General features: G+C 50.1%; 8 protein-coding genes across 8 annotated transcripts; 6 read left to right on the plus strand and 2 right to left on the minus strand.

Annotated features, from left to right (window-relative positions):
• Nucleotides 1-60: 60 nt before the first annotated feature.
• Nucleotides 61-1512, plus strand: LACBIDRAFT_300388 (uncharacterized protein; the record flags this gene model as incomplete). The annotated part of the gene is made up of 5 exons (XM_001883006.1): nucleotides 61-191; nucleotides 250-386; nucleotides 461-506; nucleotides 566-974; nucleotides 1027-1512. The coding sequence occupies 5 exons, from the start codon at nucleotides 61-63 to the stop codon at nucleotides 1510-1512; spliced, it is 1209 nt and encodes a 402-aa protein (XP_001883041.1).
• Nucleotides 1513-2510: 998 nt separating this feature from the next.
• On the plus strand, nucleotides 2511-3296 carry LACBIDRAFT_236528 (uncharacterized protein; the record flags this gene model as incomplete). The annotated part of the gene is made up of 3 exons (XM_001883007.1): nucleotides 2511-2673; nucleotides 2731-3103; nucleotides 3167-3296. Coding segments are annotated over 3 exons (666 nt in total), but the record flags the coding sequence as incomplete, so codon positions are not given.
• A 103-nt stretch (nucleotides 3297-3399) lies between these two features.
• On the minus strand, nucleotides 3400-4381 carry LACBIDRAFT_300390 (uncharacterized protein; the record flags this gene model as incomplete). The annotated part of the gene is made up of 5 exons (XM_001883125.1): nucleotides 3400-3703; nucleotides 3767-3831; nucleotides 3897-4019; nucleotides 4071-4136; nucleotides 4190-4381. The coding sequence occupies 5 exons, from the start codon at nucleotides 4379-4381 to the stop codon at nucleotides 3400-3402; spliced, it is 750 nt and encodes a 249-aa protein (XP_001883160.1).
• A 1713-nt stretch (nucleotides 4382-6094) lies between these two features.
• LACBIDRAFT_328980 (uncharacterized protein) lies at nucleotides 6095-7237 on the plus strand (the record flags this gene model as incomplete). The annotated part of the gene is made up of 4 exons (XM_001883008.1): nucleotides 6095-6138; nucleotides 6166-6327; nucleotides 6644-6714; nucleotides 6798-7237. 4 exons carry the CDS (start codon nucleotides 6095-6097, stop codon nucleotides 7235-7237), a joined length of 717 nt encoding a protein of 238 aa, XP_001883043.1.
• Nucleotides 7238-9362: 2125 nt separating this feature from the next.
• Nucleotides 9363-10650, plus strand: LACBIDRAFT_294690 (uncharacterized protein; the record flags this gene model as incomplete). The annotated part of the gene is made up of 4 exons (XM_001883009.1): nucleotides 9363-9715; nucleotides 9780-9839; nucleotides 10093-10121; nucleotides 10184-10650. The coding sequence occupies 4 exons, from the start codon at nucleotides 9363-9365 to the stop codon at nucleotides 10648-10650; spliced, it is 909 nt and encodes a 302-aa protein (XP_001883044.1).
• A 728-nt stretch (nucleotides 10651-11378) lies between these two features.
• Nucleotides 11379-12644, minus strand: LACBIDRAFT_300395 (uncharacterized protein; the record flags this gene model as incomplete). The annotated part of the gene is made up of 5 exons (XM_001883126.1): nucleotides 11379-11483; nucleotides 11553-11720; nucleotides 11778-11966; nucleotides 12013-12524; nucleotides 12578-12644. The coding sequence occupies 5 exons, from the start codon at nucleotides 12642-12644 to the stop codon at nucleotides 11379-11381; spliced, it is 1041 nt and encodes a 346-aa protein (XP_001883161.1).
• Nucleotides 12645-13378: 734 nt separating this feature from the next.
• On the plus strand, nucleotides 13379-14203 carry LACBIDRAFT_300396 (uncharacterized protein; the record flags this gene model as incomplete). The annotated part of the gene is made up of 3 exons (XM_001883010.1): nucleotides 13379-13444; nucleotides 13517-13691; nucleotides 13746-14203. 3 exons carry the CDS (start codon nucleotides 13379-13381, stop codon nucleotides 14201-14203), a joined length of 699 nt encoding a protein of 232 aa, XP_001883045.1.
• Nucleotides 14182-16984, plus strand: LACBIDRAFT_328983 (uncharacterized protein; the record flags this gene model as incomplete). The annotated part of the gene is given in 7 exon segments (XM_001883011.1): nucleotides 14182-14513; nucleotides 14533-14598; nucleotides 14655-14687; nucleotides 14960-14987; nucleotides 15087-15144; nucleotides 15198-16484; nucleotides 16539-16984. The coding sequence occupies 7 exon segments, from the start codon at nucleotides 14182-14184 to the stop codon at nucleotides 16982-16984; spliced, it is 2250 nt and encodes a 749-aa protein (XP_001883046.1).
• Between the last annotated feature and the right edge of the window lie 57 nt (nucleotides 16985-17041).

The following is a 17041-nucleotide window of genomic DNA, read 5'->3' on the forward strand; positions in this document are numbered from 1 at the left end:
TCAGTACACTGGAGAGCTACTTTTCATGCCAACATATCAGATCTTCAACTGTTGTTGCCCATGTGTGCAAGTGAGGACTTGTGCGGGCTTGCAATGGTGAGTCCGATAGGAATCATTCGGCTTGGCCTGAACATTATCGTACCCTCTGGCCAACACTCATCATGGCAGACCCAACCGACGTCGAAATGCACGTACGAACCTCCTTCTGAGCTTACCCCGCGCGTATCTGACGTGATTTCCTCAATGTAGGGCGCAACCATCTGAAGTCGAGCCGAAGGATTCCGACTGGGTGCGATTAGAGACCACCAGTGATGGCTTCACATACCTCGTTAAGCGCAAAGTCGCGTTGGCAAGCGGCACAATGAGGAATATGCTCGATCCAACAAGTGAGTGGCCATTGGGCTTGCAGAAAAACGCGTTACCTTGTCCTCGAGGTCGTCATCTTGACTTGGTCACGCAGGTGGGCACACGGAAGCTAAAACGCGGATATGCTCCATGAAAGTGAGGTGTGTATCCCTCGCGCCAGTGGTTCATGATCTTTTCTCAAGAGACCAAACGATTGTAGGGGCATCATTACAGAGAAACTCGTTGAATGTATGTGTTTCAAATCTCACTACGAGAGTGCTGCATCAAAGGAGGACATTCCCGCGAACGAGTTCATGGAGTGCGTTCCGCCTGAGGGCAGGGAGGGCTACGTTGCCGAATGGGTTAGCCGAGTTCGGATTCAGCCTTGGCTCATTCAGCCACGCAGCCCGACGGAGAATCTCTGGAATCGTTTTTGCGTGATGCTAGACCTTGATCACCTGAAGACGCAGGCAGAGAGGCGATTTCACAGGCGTATGAGGAAGGATATTGACCGTGTCAGGAGTGCTCTTGGGTCGATGAAGCGTGTGGAGGAGTATGAGATCACTTCGGAACGAGGAACGAGGAACGACGCATTGTCAGCTCTTCAATGCTTTCCTCCAACCTGTGCTGTGGGACTGAGCACACACTTTGGTGACGTTGTCCATTAAACTCCCTCCGGAGCTTCTTTCCTTGCTTGTTCGGGCGAACCTTCTTCGGCTCGAGAACCTGGAGGTTACGTTTCATACTGGTGGGCTGCAAGAAAGGGACATTCACAATGCACTCGACGGATTCATCGTATTCGTTCACAACTCCAAGGACACTTTACGATCGTTTTCAATCCTATCCACTTGCTCCTCTGAGAACCTTGACCTCTCTCGGCTGTTCAGGTTACTCAAGAGATTCCCCCAACTTCGTTCAGCGTCGCTCTCTATTCTTTTTGATAGAGGACACCTCTTCAACCCAGCCAGCTTCTCCAGTTTTCTGGAGCTGCGCCGAGAAACACTTCAGCGTGTTTCCCTCAAAACCAGCAGTTGCACCCCGGTCCATACTGGCAAGAACGACCCCGCTTGTATTAACTGGATCCAGAGAATCATGCTGTCTGTCCACGTACCCTTCCCGCAGCTTTGCAGTCTGAAGTTGGCTTTGAGACCTTTTCGCGCGCCATGACACATCTTGTCCGACTTCCTCGCCATTCACTCTCCTACCCTTGCATTCCTCATCCTCAACGATCGCATGCTTACTTATGATGATGTACAGAGCATCCTTGCCTCAATCGCATCCGTTCAAACCTCGAGCGCCTAAAGCTCCGCGGTTCATATCTCAGCCCTGAACTCCTTTTTTTGCTCGCCTCGCGACTTCCCCGTCTCCGGTCTCTAAGCCTGGTTTTTACCGATGTCCTCTGCGATGGAACAGGAAGAGGCGGTCCTGAGTTTGTCCTCCTGCAATTTGGCGATTTCCTCGTTCCGACGTCGGCCGCAACCTTCGCCGCTCGCAGGTTGAATTTCTCATAACGATTCACGAAGCAAGTTGCCCCACAAGCTCGGTGAGCTAGTAGGCATGCATGATTCTGGTGGGGAAGGCTGACATTGCTACAGTCCTAGTTTCGCTACCTTGTGTATTAACAATGGGTTGATTGCATGCGCCAAATTTTCACGACCGCTTGTTTTCGTCCGCAACGTCACCTATGCTAATCTCCGACTTATGTTACATAGGTACTGCCTATAACAATCTCCTAGTTCAATACTGTATTGCACAAGTACGAATCTATTCTGCGGAGGATTCACGTTTGTGGCGGACTTAAACTCACTGTTTAGCGAAGGGATACGCTCCTTATTATCTACTACTACCGCGTGGACGCCGAATGACTTCTCGGGATGGCATGTCTCGCATTTTCGTCAGCGTACGCAATTGTTTCAGGTCTCTCCGGATCCCCGTAGGCCACTCAGCACTTCAAACTAACGGTCAGATGGCAACTTCCATATCAATGGACCTCCCCAACCCATCAAACACAATTGTGAGGCTCTCGTACTTTGTGCCATGTGGAGCCGAAAGGCGGCGAACGAGCATTCCAGCATATCAACGCCAACCCCGCAACGGGTGAACGGGAGCGAAACTTCACACGAGCTGATCACGACGTCGTCGTCAAGAATCTTCGAGGAGAGGAGGAGTCGGTGACCCTTGATAACGCTGGCTTCCAGTTTCACCGCCATACGGCCAAATACACTTCCTTCTCCCATGACACAGAAATCGAGAAGGAATATTACCCGGAGACTATTGAACTCCTCAAGAAATTGACTGGGGCGAGCAGAGTCGTGATTTTTGATCACAGTATGATCATTTCATCCCCTTCCAAAATGGAATTTTAATTCTATCTTCGAAATTCAGCCATTCGTCGTCACCGCCCAGGAGAATTTGATGACTCTCCAGACCGCCGTCAACCGGTTGCGCAAGTCCACGTTGATCAAACAACTGAATCCTCAGTGGCCCGAGTTCACAAACATCTCCCTGCTTCTGATATTCCCGAACTTCTCAAACGTCGCTTTCAAATCATCAATATCTGGCGGCCCATTGGCAATCCAGCATTTGATTGGCCGCTGGGACTATGCGATTACAGAAGCGTAGACCCCTCAGACGTCGTGCCTGTGGCCCTTATCTATCCTGATCATGAGGGGGAGACGCTTGGGGTAAAATTCAATCCGAATCACAAGTGGAACTATTTCCGTGGCATGACGTCAGAGGAGGTCGTATTGATCAAGTGGTGCGCAAGGCTAACGGAATTTTTTTTGGTCATTCCCTCCTGATTTGGTCCCGCTCCTTTTAGTTTCGATTCTATTCAAGACGGAACTGTGGCCGTATTCACTCCCCACACCGGATTCAATGATCCAACTACGCCGAAGGACAGTCCTTTGCGACAGTCCATTGAGGTTAGGGCTTTAGTTTTTTACGACTGACGCCAACCTGCAAGGGAGCTTATTGTACAGATGTATGTAAATATATGTGAACAAAGAAGAACCGTGTTTCAAGTTCAAGGGGATCCCTTCTTGTCATTTTTTTTTACAACGCCCCTTCGACCCGACTCCGTCGGTTTTCAAAGCTCGCTTTCACGTGTTGCGCATAATCGACATTGAAAGCATCGCTCGACACGCCCAGCGCTGACTTGTCGCCAAAGAAATAGGTCGAGTTGCTCTTGCTTTGGGAAATAGCTCTGAGCTGTTCCAGGCGTTTCAGGTCAACCAAAGTCGCCAAAGCACGTTGACGCTCTTCTGGCCGGACATCGTCTTTATTCGCGGCGATCGAGCGCGCGATATTCTCGACCTGCTGGGCGATCACGGAGGACTCCATAAGGGCTTGCTGTTGCCTATATTTTGTCCAGAATGATCGTTATTTAACAGCCCGCGATAAAGGTAAATGCGAAACTTGCCGTGCCTCGGCTTCCCTGACTACTGTCTTGAAGTGTGCATCCGCTTCGTTTGACTTGGCTTCCAGCTAGACGAAGAGCGCAGATGGTTCCAAATTAAATGAAAGTCAGTGAACACATTTGCTGGACTTACATGACCCTCGCTTTCCAAGATGACCCGTTGTTTTTGGCCCTCGGCAACATTGATTTGGGCTTGGGTGTCCAGAAGTTGCTTCCGACGATTTCGTTCTGCCTCCATTTGGAGTTCAAGTTGACGCTTTGCAATATATGGAATTTAGCCGTTATGGATAAAGTTGTAAGAACAAACCTCGACTTCTCTGTTGGCGGGTTTGAAGGTTTGAACCTCGAATCTGGTGCATTCGACTCCCCAATTCTAAAATTGGGCGATATTAGAAAAGTACGCGGAAAATGCGGGCCGCAACTCACCGAAATGGTACTCCCAATAACCGTGTTTAATCTCTTGTTGAGTTCATTACTATCGGCGTTTGTCGTTCTTGCGCCGGCGTGAGACTGTATTTTGCCTACGAAGGTGGTTGAGCGGCAGGGATACGGAAAGAGGCAAGGCAAACGGAGCGCTTCAAGTTGGTACAAAACCGCGTTAGCCCAATCATCAAACATGCACAAACTTCAAGCTTCACTAGCTTCACTTATGAATATTATCATCGATACAGTTCAAGATGGTCTTGTAACATCCCTCCCCCTCGCTAATCGCCGTAAGTGCCTTTATAACCTTCAACCCCAGCTTCCTGCCCTGCATGCTCTTATTCACCGCGATATTCTCTATGTGGCCTACCTCACGAAGTCCTCTGACGAACTTTTGCTCGACAAAGATGCAGCCGACGGCGACGATTTGGTTGGTGGGTTTGTGGATTATGACGAGGGTGAAGTAAGTGGAGGGAGAGAGGCGCTGCTTGCCACGGCCGCTGAGTATGTCTTCACGCCGGGATCTGACACGACGGTGAGGACGGAGAGAACTGATAGGTGCAAGGCTGCAAGCGCATGTAATCTGTCTTGGCTAAAGGACGCATCTGTGTGGGGGTCAGCATGTGTTGTACAGTGCTCGCTGAGAAATGCCGAACGTGTAGATCGGGCCCAAGCTGGGCTTTGACGTCAGCGGGAGCGAGTTCTGGGTCGATGAGGAGCTCAAGGTCGGCGTCGGGCGTGAAGGACGACATTGTGGCGGGTATTGAGACTGGTGGTATATGGTATAGGCGTCGCCATCGTTGCCTGACTATATGTTCGCATTTTTAGCCCGGTCATTTTTCTCCATCCGACATCTACACACCATTCGTTGATCAGCCAAAAGGTTGAAGACCCAGTCGAAAACCACTGTAGCCCGTGAATTTGTAGATGGCCTCGACTCGTGGCGTGGATGTCTGATCACTAAATGTCGACGTCCAAAACCACTGACACTGGCACCCCCTCGTGGCTGCAAGCCGCAGTGCCTCTCCTCGCTTTTGATTTGGAGGAGGTCGCTATGCATAAGATATGTCATACCCACTTGGCGCTTCCGTTCTGTCTCAGTTCAACTCAAAGACCCCAATTATGCCGTCAATTAGAAGGTCCTAGAAGGTCACGGTGAGAGATTTGTCATTTTCATTTCAGTTATCTTCGGTGAGAAGTTGGCTACTGTATTTTTAACAGGACCAACGTTACACGGATGTCGCGAGTATGACGAGAAACTACTCTTCAACTGTATCCCGTTCCACATCAGTTTTTCAACTCGGCGGTGGTAGGGCTGGTGTTAAAATTCACCCTGAAACGTTGCTGATTGTTTCCATTAGACGTGTCTAAGTAACTCAGAGGGTTCAATGAGTTGATAGAGATCTACGTTGCCATTGGCTGCGTCCGCCAGTTCCCCCAGCGCCTTTCGCGCGAATACCAACATGGCTGACCCCACGCAGGAGTATAATATCCTGTAATTGTGACCCCATTCTCGTTATTCAAACCGGCTTCTGAGATTATGCCTTATGATGCCATGATCAGATGAGTGTCAGAAACATTGTTATGGTATTAGAAGTAAAAAAAATCAAGGGTGGGCCCGTTCTTGCTTCCAGACACTTGATATGAAAAAGACGCACATCTCGGCCCGTACATCCCAAATTGCAAGACCAGTACATGATTTTATGCCGGTTGCAAATTTAAAGGAGTGTCAGTTGACATCCTATTAAAGACGTTGTTGTTGACATGTTCAGTGGACAGTGAATGACACATGACGGGGCTTGAGTAAGAGCGACGCTTGCTCCCTGGAGGTTACAGTTCACCTCGGAGAAAAACATTGGCGGGTGCTACATAAAACCCCGTCTGGTTTAGAAGACCTATGCCGACAACATGTCTCACTTCACTTTCTTGAGGAGTTTTCACACAGACTGCAAGTAAATAACGCTCCCACAATCAAACAGTAAGTTGGCTCCATACCTGTCCGGCACATCGCGGCTGCTCAATCCTCAAGCTGTCAGGAAAACACCAACGTGTCTTCCATTGCGAAATTTCGGCATTGTGAACCAACCTGGTGACTCCTGCCCAAACCTGAAGCATTCACGTTACACACTTCGCGGCGCAAAGTACGTATTCAACGCCGTCATGTCCCTACGTTGAAGCCGGCAGATTCTGTAAATTGTTTTCAGCTACCTAGCTAAGCAAATGTGTCGCATCGATAATATTAAGTTTTTACCGTCGGAAAGGACTTACAACACCATCAGAAGGTTTTGTAAACTTAGTGGGGTTAGAACGCGGTGGCATTCCTTTCGAATGTCGAATTTTCCAAGCTGCCAGTCAATCTATTTGTACGCGTGAGATGAGTGAGATGGCGACATTGTGTGGTGAGGTGAGTGCGATGGCGACAGTGTGTGAAGTTGACCAAAGACTTACAAACCAAAGCCCAAAAACCTTTAAAAGGACCAAGTCACAGCGACGTTTTTCCAAGCTCAAGCACCTTCATTTACTGCCTGGTAAGTCATTGTCTTCCAACGCTGAAGATGAAAAGTAATGACATGACCTTCATTTTAGAATCTTTATCAACCTTTGAACAAAGTATGCTGCTCTTCGCCATCACCTAGAACTTTTGTTAACGCGCTGACTCTAGTCATGTCTGGAATCTTCACCAACGGTCAGACTCTCGTCGTCAGCGCTGTCGGCCCCGGAAAGCTCCACTTGCTCTCTTACCAGAGCAACGCGAAAATCCCAAACCACGTCGGTTACATCCCGACCAACAAGACTGGCGAGACGAGATTCGTGATTTCCCACAGCTACACGTTCGAGAAATTCGCCTTTTTCTGGGAGGGGTCCGGCGAGGCCGTGTACGGTATTGGAACGTCTTTAGTTCGTTCGCCAGTTGGAAAGAGCTGGGACAGCGCCTCCGTGGCTAGCTGGGGTAGCGCCACCATCACCACTGCCAATGTCGCCTCCCAGGTGACCAGCGCCGTTACCCGCGACAATGCAATTACCGCTTTTATCATCCCCGACTTGATCTAGATGTGGGTTCAAAGCTGTCGATGTTGAACGAGGAGAAGTGATGGTGTACTGTAGTTGAGGACAATGTAGGATCGTTCGAATTGTAAGCATGAGATTGATGTGTTTCTACCGGTGTTCCTGAAATCGAGAGGTGGTAAGTATCCTTCGCACATTTTTCCTTGGGGGTTGTTTGAGCGAGTAAAGCACGGTAGGGAGGATATACCTACGGCGGCACACTCCCCGAAAGGGGATAAGGCACGGTAGGAGATCATTAAAAGCTCACCATATGTAACAGTGGCGGACCCAATGCTCTTCGATGCAGTTCGTCACCCGCATTAAAGGAGGAGAGGTGACGTAGCCGACTGGAAGTCTGAACTCAAGAAAGAAAAGAACTATGTCGAGAAGCAACGGGAATTCGAATACTTATCACGATTCCGACAGGAAGAAATTCAAGCCGATGACTGTGTATCCATGTTTGTGTCTGTTTGGAATTGCTCCTGACGACCTTCTCTCACTGCTTACAAGTCGTGACCATGTACAAGAGGTGTCAGATCCACCGATCTTGGAGGTTTGATCGTTGAAGCGACCCTGCCATCGGTAGTTTCCGAGCTTCGGCATATCAGCGGCAGCTTTAAGCGACAACGAAGGCATTGGGCCATGATAACTTATAAGTATAAGATAGATATGAAGATCGTTATTACATAACATAGATATGGAATTAACAGAGGGCAAGTAATGTTAATCAATGAAAGGGATAGGTGGGGTCTTTGAGGGTAGATTATACTGTGACTGTAAGAGCTGGGGACTCAGAGTTGGTAGATGGAAAGGTTGGAGAGGGATAGCCTGAGGTGGACTCGAAAAAGGAGCTCATCGTGGTCGTCGTGGGGAATGCTCTTGAACGTTACGAACAGTTCGAATGCAATTTGATGGCGTTATTTGTGTTACTGGTTGCTTTGCACGAGATTTGGCAGAATCGAGCACTAAGAATTGGGAAAGTTTCGAATTCTTGAATATGCGCGGTAGGTCAAGGATGTCTTCAGTACCACAAAGGTCAAGGAGTGTACGCCAGGTTTGATTGTGGGCGCGGAGGCAAGAAAGTGCCTTGCGAGTGTTGAACAGCTATTCGTGGGTTAGAAAAAGATTATCTGAGCTCACGACGTCATTTGCTCCTTCTTCAACTTCTTCGTGGCTGAATCAAGCCGCTGTACGAGCTGAGTGTGGCTCAGAGTGGTAAGGTCGAGTTCCCCACAGGGTCTCCGAGCACGATTGAGAACGACGCCGACAAGTCCTGTAATGACAAACAGGGGACAACGGGATCGGAGTTGGCGACGATCCCGTGCAAAAAGGGGAGCGCAAGCCCATACACTATATACGTTATCGAGACGCCATGATGGTGGGGAGGATATGTTGAGGGCGTTTTGATCAGAGATGCGTTGTTCAGGTGGTCGGATAAGATGCTGAGGCCTGAGGGTTTTGTGTGATGCCACTATTCCCTTGCCGTCCTGCCGTTTACCAAACATACCACGCGAATCGCCTTATTTGGGGGGGGTGGGGGGGTGAGAGGGTATGACATCATCGATTTCCGCGATCGGCGGATCTGACACCTCTTGAAAGCTTGACCATGTAAGTATTCTGTTCCCAAATCGTCCCTCACGGCTGGTAGCGAGCCTACGACCATTCGTTGTGCAGTGTTCGTGATTTCGGTCCATATCACACCCTCAACTCGCCCTGCTGTTTAATGGATGTTCCCGACTCCTCGCTTCAGTAAACCATTTGGGAACAAGTACCATAACCTGCCATTCCAAGCTCAACTTGTGTACGCCTTCAAAATATGCTGAAGGAGGAGGATCAACCATCGACTCACAATTCGTCATTTTTGCGGCGAGGAACGCACATCCAGGGCGTTAATGTGCCACCGGGCCGATTTTGGGGACCCAGCAGATAGGCTTTCTGGCATACACATCCAAACTATCCGCCTTCTATCCCCACGTCACAAGTGTCTTGACCTCTCCCGGGGTTCCGTCAGTAATAGATTGAAGCGCAATCCAAGCGACTAGACGACAGTCAATCCCAAGGCCAATCGGTGCGCAACAAAAGATCTGTCGTGTCCTTGATCTGTAACTGATTGGAAACATTTAGGAAAGCAATGGCTCACAAAGAACAGCTTCTGCCAAATGCACCGCAAAATGCCTGGTTCACATTACAAGTTGAACACATCGAGGAAAAAAAACCATCCAAACGTCAAGAATGCGACGTTCTCATAAATATCTACCCTCGCGACCCAGTCTACAAGGCTGCCGTAGAACTCACCAGAACCATTCACGGGGTGTTCGATAAACTCGATGAACCCATGGGAACATATGGGTACAGAATTAGAGCTCTTTTCATCGTGTATGGCGAGTCGGAGGAGCTTTTCGTCACCGAAAACCAGATCGTCACCCATCTTCGGGAGCTCGACTATGCGACTCTTCGTGGTCCCACCAAGCCCAACTTGCTGAGGTTGGGGACCAACAGGATCCGAGTGGAGTTTGAGCAACGCAATGCATTCGGCATTGGTTTTTAGGGAGGTTGGCACTGTTGGATGGATACGTTTGACACACTTGACTATACACTTCGCTGGTTTGTAAGTTTCTCGTACTCCGACGATCTTATCTTCCTTCTTTCCTGCGGGCCCTTAACTTCTACTTTGATCATGGCTGCAAATTTTTTATACTTATGCTCCTCAAAAAATATATTACTTCTCGGGAGGTGATAGGAAGGTCGGGCCTGACCTCCACCTTGAGGCCGTCTCCTTCGGAGAATCTGACAGCTGTGCTTTTCGCATAAAGACCAATCCATTGCCTTCCTGATTCCCCACAGTCTGACCCTGTATCCAGAACGCAGACTTCCCCATCGTGTCCCATCCGTGAGTACCACACGATCTTGATAATGATTTCTTGAGTGCGTAAATTAACTGGAAATTTGTAGCGTCCGAATCTACAGAATCTATACCATATAGATACTATCAAATGGCGTCTTCAGAAACGTCAGGAAAGACCACGGCGGAGAACGCCTGGTTTATTCTGCACTTTGAAACAACCGATCAAGCCGTTCGCCAACAGTGCAACGTCCTCGTCAACACTTTCCCCTCCCTTCCTATCAAAGAAGCTCTAGTCCCATTCACAACGACAATCCACGAAGCCTTCAACAAACTGGGTGACCTGTACTCAGGCGGTGGCTGGACTATCAGGACCTTGTACATCATAGGTCGGGATGGCAAGCAACTCGCCACCAACCCGACGCAGATTATGGATTTTCTTCGGGACCTCCCTTCCACGGCCCTTGAGACTACGAAACCCGATTTGCTTGGGTTGGGGACCAACAGGGTCAGGGTGGAGTTTGGTGACATCGATATTACGCCGTGGCGTGGCCTGGGCAGATTAGGCAGAGGGTAGATATTTAGTTTGATTCGTCCCAACGCATGTTTCATCGACTTGTTTTAACTTTTTTAACGCCCTCGACGGCTCGTCCTAAACCTAATAACGGTTCTCCTCCTCTCACTAGGCTTCTGGTGATGATCGAAGCAGTGGCCAATGAACATCAGGTTCTTTGCTGAGGACAAGTAAAAAAATATGATTTCTGTATTATATCTTGACAAATGTTCGAGACGAGGCTTTGGAAGTCCTATACACTCATTTCTCAGTCACTGAAGAAGAGGTTCAGATTGTAACGTTGGAGGCCAAAAGAGTACGCCATACTGGGGGATGCATTAAGAGGGAATCGAACCCCCGGCGGGTCGAGACTACACAAGATGCACTTGTTATGAATGGCAACGACCCAGGTTACCACTACCCCATTAATGCACACAAGGCGTAAAAAAAAATCAGACGCATGTTAAGGTGAGTAATGTAAGGAGATCGATCCGCGTCGGCGCTTCGTAGCAGGAAGTTATGAAGCCGGCCAGAACCACCCCAAAGCAGAGAAAGAAAATTCCACAGATAAATATAATATGATCCCGTTATATACACACGCACTACTTTGTGCTTTGTCCCTTTTCATGAAAACCCGCCTGAGGTACGCGCGACGGGTGACTCACAGAGCGGCGCCCACCACGCGACTCACGCGACGACACCACAATGAATCACGCAGCGATGCACTACGCGACTCCGCGACGATGCAACGCTCACGCAACGACACACCCCTCCTCGCCCCCCAACGCCTGCATCCCATCCAATCCCGGCGGTAAGGGACCCATAATCTCCGCAGGCGGCGATCCGTACGATTGCATCTATTCATAACATTTCGACATCATCAGTACCTCGCCAACGTCACTCAAAAAGAAAGGGAGGTAAAGCACCTCACTCATAAGATCCACAATAATCTTATTACTCTCCTCATTCGCATCGGTATACCCAGGTTTATCGAATACGGCTAAAATCCGCTTCACGCACTCTTCTTGCTTTTCGTACCGGCTTCTGTCTTCGAGGGAGAGCTGGGCGGGTGGGTTGGTTAGGTATGGTGGGAACTGGTGTATGTGTTGGTAAATTCACGAAGACGATGGAAGGAAGGAGGGAGGACTTACGCCTTCAGCAAGCTCTTTAAGAGGCTCGTATAACACGTCCTTGCTCATGAGCTGCCCCATCATAGTCTCGAGGAACCCAGCGAGCTCGTTCTCGTCTCCGCCCTCGTCGAGCCCCCCGACGCCGCCTAGTGATTTGAGCAGCGCCTCGAGTGATTCCGGGGACGAGGCATCCGCAGTACTCGAGTCGCCCTGACCATCCGTGAGCCAAGAGCCAATAAGAGACAGAGAAACGAACCTGTAGATTCGATTCGCTCTCTTTCAGCTTATCCATAGCCTGCTTAATCTTCTCCTGAAATCCACCCGCACCCTCAGCCGTCGTCGACTTCCCAACCTTCACTCCCGGCTTCTCCCCACCCGCCAACAGCTCCGCCAACTCATCACCCCCAGGCCCATTCATCCCCTCCACAAGCATAGCCTCCCACGCAGCCTTGAACATCTTCGCCTGCCTCTCCTCCTCCGTTGTTTCCTCCTTCTCCCCTCCTCTTCCTTCCTTCTTCCCCTTCCCCTCCGCAACGATCTCCTGCATGAGGCTCTCCATCCCCATCGACAACTCCTTCGCGAACTCGGATGAGAGCGCGTCCTCGTCGAGCTCCGTTGTGGGGTCTAGTGGCGCCCCGGTTCCCGGCATGGATATGGGCAGCGCATCGACGCGCGTGTTGGTCCGCGGACGGCTGGTGAAGTGCGAGTGGGAGGCGGTGGGTGGGGGCGCGGTTGTTCCGGGTCCGGATGAGAATTGGGAGAGGACGTCTGGACGTGCGTGGGTTTGGTGCTTGGTGAGAGGAGAAGAGGGTAATGCTTACCGTCGAGATCGTCGACATCCTCGTCGGGGTTGGGCGCGACGACGCGTTCTGGTGCTTCAGTGGACATGGCGAAGAAGAGCGAAGTAAGTGGTTTGGTGTTGTTTATGTTGTCGGGTATTGCAATTCCCGGCTGCACCGTTCCTCAACGTTCAACATTCAAAGTTCGAACAACATTGGAAAGAGGAGTTCGTCACTTGCAATTCCCTCCGTAACATCGAACAGCGCGACATCTAGGCTCACCCAACGGACAGCGAAAACGCACGAGGAGGCAGGTCGTCTGTTCGCCGGGTTCTCTTCATTCATATGGGCTCTTCGGGATGAAAGTTCGTCTACATCTACTACTCTTAGTACATAATTGATGGTCCTCTCACAGATTACTTACCGTGGTTCTCCAAAACATTGACTGAAGCTCTACCCCATGCCAAAAGCTCTTTATCCATCGATTCCCGTGTTGGCGACAATTTCATCAATTCGACCCATCAGGAACATCGCGTTTCCCATATTGTCCTCATCGCGTCCGTCACATCTCGTCGTTTCCTGGCTATGTTCTGACAATACTTTTTCAGGATTTTCGTAGTTGCGGGCTATTATCACGCCCAGATCGGACGACCTGGCAATTTTTTCCTACTAAACCATTTCGTCACCCAGCTATGTTTCCTACATCTGGCCTGCCCTCTTTGTTTGGGGCCTTGACCGCTTCATCCGACTCGTTCGTGTTATCTGGAACAACAGTACATTCCGTCGCAAACGCGACCCATCACACTCGCCACTATCGAGCTCCTGTCTGAAGATTCTATTCTCATGTCTCTCAAACGGCGCGACTTCTCTTGGTCCCCAGGCCAACATGCCTATGTCATTCTCCCCACGGTTAGCAACCTCCCGTTCGAATCCCACCCATTCACCATCGCCAGCATTGCCGACAAGGTTGACGTGACATAGCGCACCGGGGAGGACCGAGATGTGATTTATTTGGTGAAAGGCTGCAATGGATTCACAAAACGGCTCATGGACCACGCGAGTACTCACGGGACGGGTACGGTCTCTGCGTATCTGTATGGCCCCTATGGATGCCCACCCGATTTGCGCATATTCTCCACTTGTATCTTCGTCGCAGGTCTGCGTCCCTTTTTCCACCTATGACTCTTGCGTCTAAATCAGTAATTATTAGGCGGCTCGGGAGTTTCGTACACTCTCCCTCTTTTTTTGAATCTCATTCGGTTCGTCACAGTTCCCTCCCTCCTTCGCCACATTCGAGTGTGTGAGTGGTCCCCGATCGGGGATGCGCTATGCGTGGATGGTCCTCCATTGCGGAGTTCCTGTCTGAGGAAACCAGACACGATAACTCCGCCTAAACCAGATGCAGACGTTCAGGCCATGAAGATTGAAATGAAGCGCGGACATACCCATCCACATTTACAACCGGGTTGCCGATCTACTTTTCCGCCTCATTGTTTCAAGATCTATCTCTCAGGCACTACACTTGCATGTGCCTTGGCTTACCAAAGTAATTACGGGCGGTGTAGACGAAGCGCCCTCATCGAGATGCTCATCTTCACTAGCCTCCCCCCCGCTGCGCGACGACGGGTTTTGGTGCTTGAGTGGACATGGCGAAGAAGAGCCAAATAAGTGGTTTGGTCTTGTTTATGTGGGGTATTGCCTTTCTCATGATCACCGTTCCTCAGTCCTCAACTTCGAACAACATTGGAAAGAGGAGTGCGTCACTTGCAATTCCCTTCCTAACATCAAACAGCGCGACATCTTGCGGCGTCGACACGATAACTGCGCCTACACCAGATGCAGACGTTCAGGCCATGAAGATTAAAGTAAAGCGCGGGCATACCATCCACATTTACAAGATGCCGATCTACTTTTGCGCCTCACTGTTTCAAGATCTATCTCTCAGGCACTACACTGGCATGTGCCTTGGATTACCCAAGTAATTATGGGCGGTGTAGACGAAGCGCCCTTATCGAGATGCTCAGCATCCTCTACTCCGCTGAGATCTCCAAACTCTCTCAGGCGTAATCTGTTCTAGAAAGTACTGACATCGGCGATACGACTCAATGTTACTATGTAGGCTGGATAGGTTTGCGCTTATTGCGGTCCCGGAGTGAGCATTTATTTTCTGCTTTCCGTTATTGGCAATGATTTAACGTAGAATACTTATCCCAACAGCCATATTTTTCGAGAGCTAAACCAACGGAGAAAAACATCATAATATCATTCACACTGCTTTTTTGGTCTGAAACATTTTGTTGCATCGTTCAGATGACGCCAACTGACACGGCCATTAAGCTTTGAGCGCTGAGCCTTCAAAAGAGAAAGACCCAACTCCCCAAGTACAGCCTCTTTGAAAGACAGGTTGTCCATTGCATTGTACAGGTCGGCCGAAGGTTACATTACGTGCACAGTCAGTTCCGACATCCTCTCGCCATGACTTTGTGAAAAGCTGTTCCACGGTTGTGTAACGTGGGTACCTTTCGAGGCGGCTACTTTGTTTGATAAATAGAAACTTGGTTCCGCAGTCAGATGCCCTTCAAACACACCGCGCCAGTCACCATCGATGAGTGAGTAGGTTTTTTAGAACTTGGAGATGGCATGCTAACGAGGCGCAACCTAGAATCCGAATCTCCTCATAAGTTCGTCGGTTTCGTTGCCGGTGTCGCCCTCGCCTTTCCGATGGCCACGGTCGCTGGGACGAACTTTAATATTTGTCTAGCCAGCGTACAGAATGGAACTTTTGGCGTGGGCGTCGATGTTGGCGGCACGGACAACCGTGGAAACCCTGTAGACGTTTCTAACGCCACGAGCATCACGTACGACCTGTGCGTCCACGCTTGTGGCGGCGGCCAAGAACCATTTCAATGGTCCATATTCTCGCAGCAATTCAGCGCGTGGTTGCTCCCGTGGCTAGCACTGGTTTCCCAGCTCCCGTTCGGCGCCAACGATAAGCTAGACAACTTGGATTCTGTGCTCCTAACCGTTGGATCACCAACGTTGGCTGCATATTCACTCATCCTAACCATCTTGAACAGTCGTTGGGTCACCAGACAGTTTGCACAATACACCTACCCCAATACTCGAAATGCCATCCGCATCCTCAGCAGCCTGCAGCAATCGCCGATCAGAGTTGTGAAGGAGGATGGGCTTCTTGCGTCCCTCATTGTTCTTCCCCAAAACGACGTGTGGTGGACCGAACTCAGCGAGTGGATTAATTACACCCACACCTGGTCCATATCTGCAGCCACCTCCATCGCATGGGTTGTCATCGCCTACATCTTTACCATCATTGATTCCACCAGCTCCAGCAAATTCAATGGCCGAGGAGTAGGATCACTTTGGTTATGGCTTCTCCCCATCGTCGTTGGGTGGCTACAAATCTCACCCAAATGTGACTCGGCACGTTTAAGCAGTGCCGTAGAGCGCGCGAACAAGCTGGTCCACGTTGCCACGGAGGGTGGGCATGTTGTACTCGTGAAAGAATCCCAAACTGAGGCACGAGCTATTGAGCTTACTTTAACAGAGGTGGATGAGCTCCATCGGGATGAGAAATGTACTGCGCCAGTATTTAACTATGCGCGATTCTTTCCGTGGGTGCAGGCAGTCGAGGATGTGTCCGAAGCTTTCCGGGCGGCGTCTGATCATTTTCGTAATCATGACTCAGTCGACCGCTCCATTGACTGGGTTACAGTGGAGAGAGGTCAGAAACCTGATGAGCGCAATCGCGTGGGCACCAGGACTCAAGTCGAAAACTACTGCACTCCGTGGCAACCTCCCGAGAGACCTCGCAGTCGCTGGGGACCAAAAGTTGTATCCAGAATGTTTCTTGCATCCGCTCTCGCATTGATGTTACAATGGGGCACGACTGGAGCTGCCTTCATTCAAGTCTGGTACACACCTACAGTAGGTGAGAACTTCACGGTTCTATCCCCTTTATCTTGTTTGCTAATCAGCATCACAGGACTCGGCTGCCGATCAGCATCTTACCTCCTCTTCGCTGTCCTTTCCACTATCGTTTGGATGCTCTTAGTCACCGCAAGCATCCTAACGCACTATGCCTCGACGACCCAATACCACTATGGCCGGCGCATCCAGCCTTGGCCCGCAAGAGCAGCTCGAAGGACCTCAATTATATTCCGCTGTCTCGGAAAGTTCATCGCCGCTTTCAACTCGCTCTGGGTAGTCGTCACGTGCCTCTTCCAGTTCGGCAGCTTCTTTGACAACTGCTATTGTAATAGCAGCGTCTTTTATCTGCGTGACCATGCGTACAATGTCATTGCACTTGTGCCTGGTGACATTACGAGCATAAAAAGTGCGTGGATTGGCGGCGTATGTTTGGCGGGCGGCACTGCGTTCATATATGTTGCCTTTGTCAATGTCTTCATTGACCCGCCCTTGCCAGATTGATAAAGTGGTGGCGACTTGAGGCAAAAAAAAACCTGGTCATGGCTGATCTCTACTTTT

Source organism: Laccaria bicolor, genomic scaffold (genome assembly GCF_000143565.1).
Source record: "Laccaria bicolor S238N-H82 LACBIscaffold_19 genomic scaffold, whole genome shotgun sequence".
Taxonomy (NCBI): Eukaryota; Fungi; Basidiomycota; class Agaricomycetes; order Agaricales; family Hydnangiaceae; genus Laccaria; species Laccaria bicolor.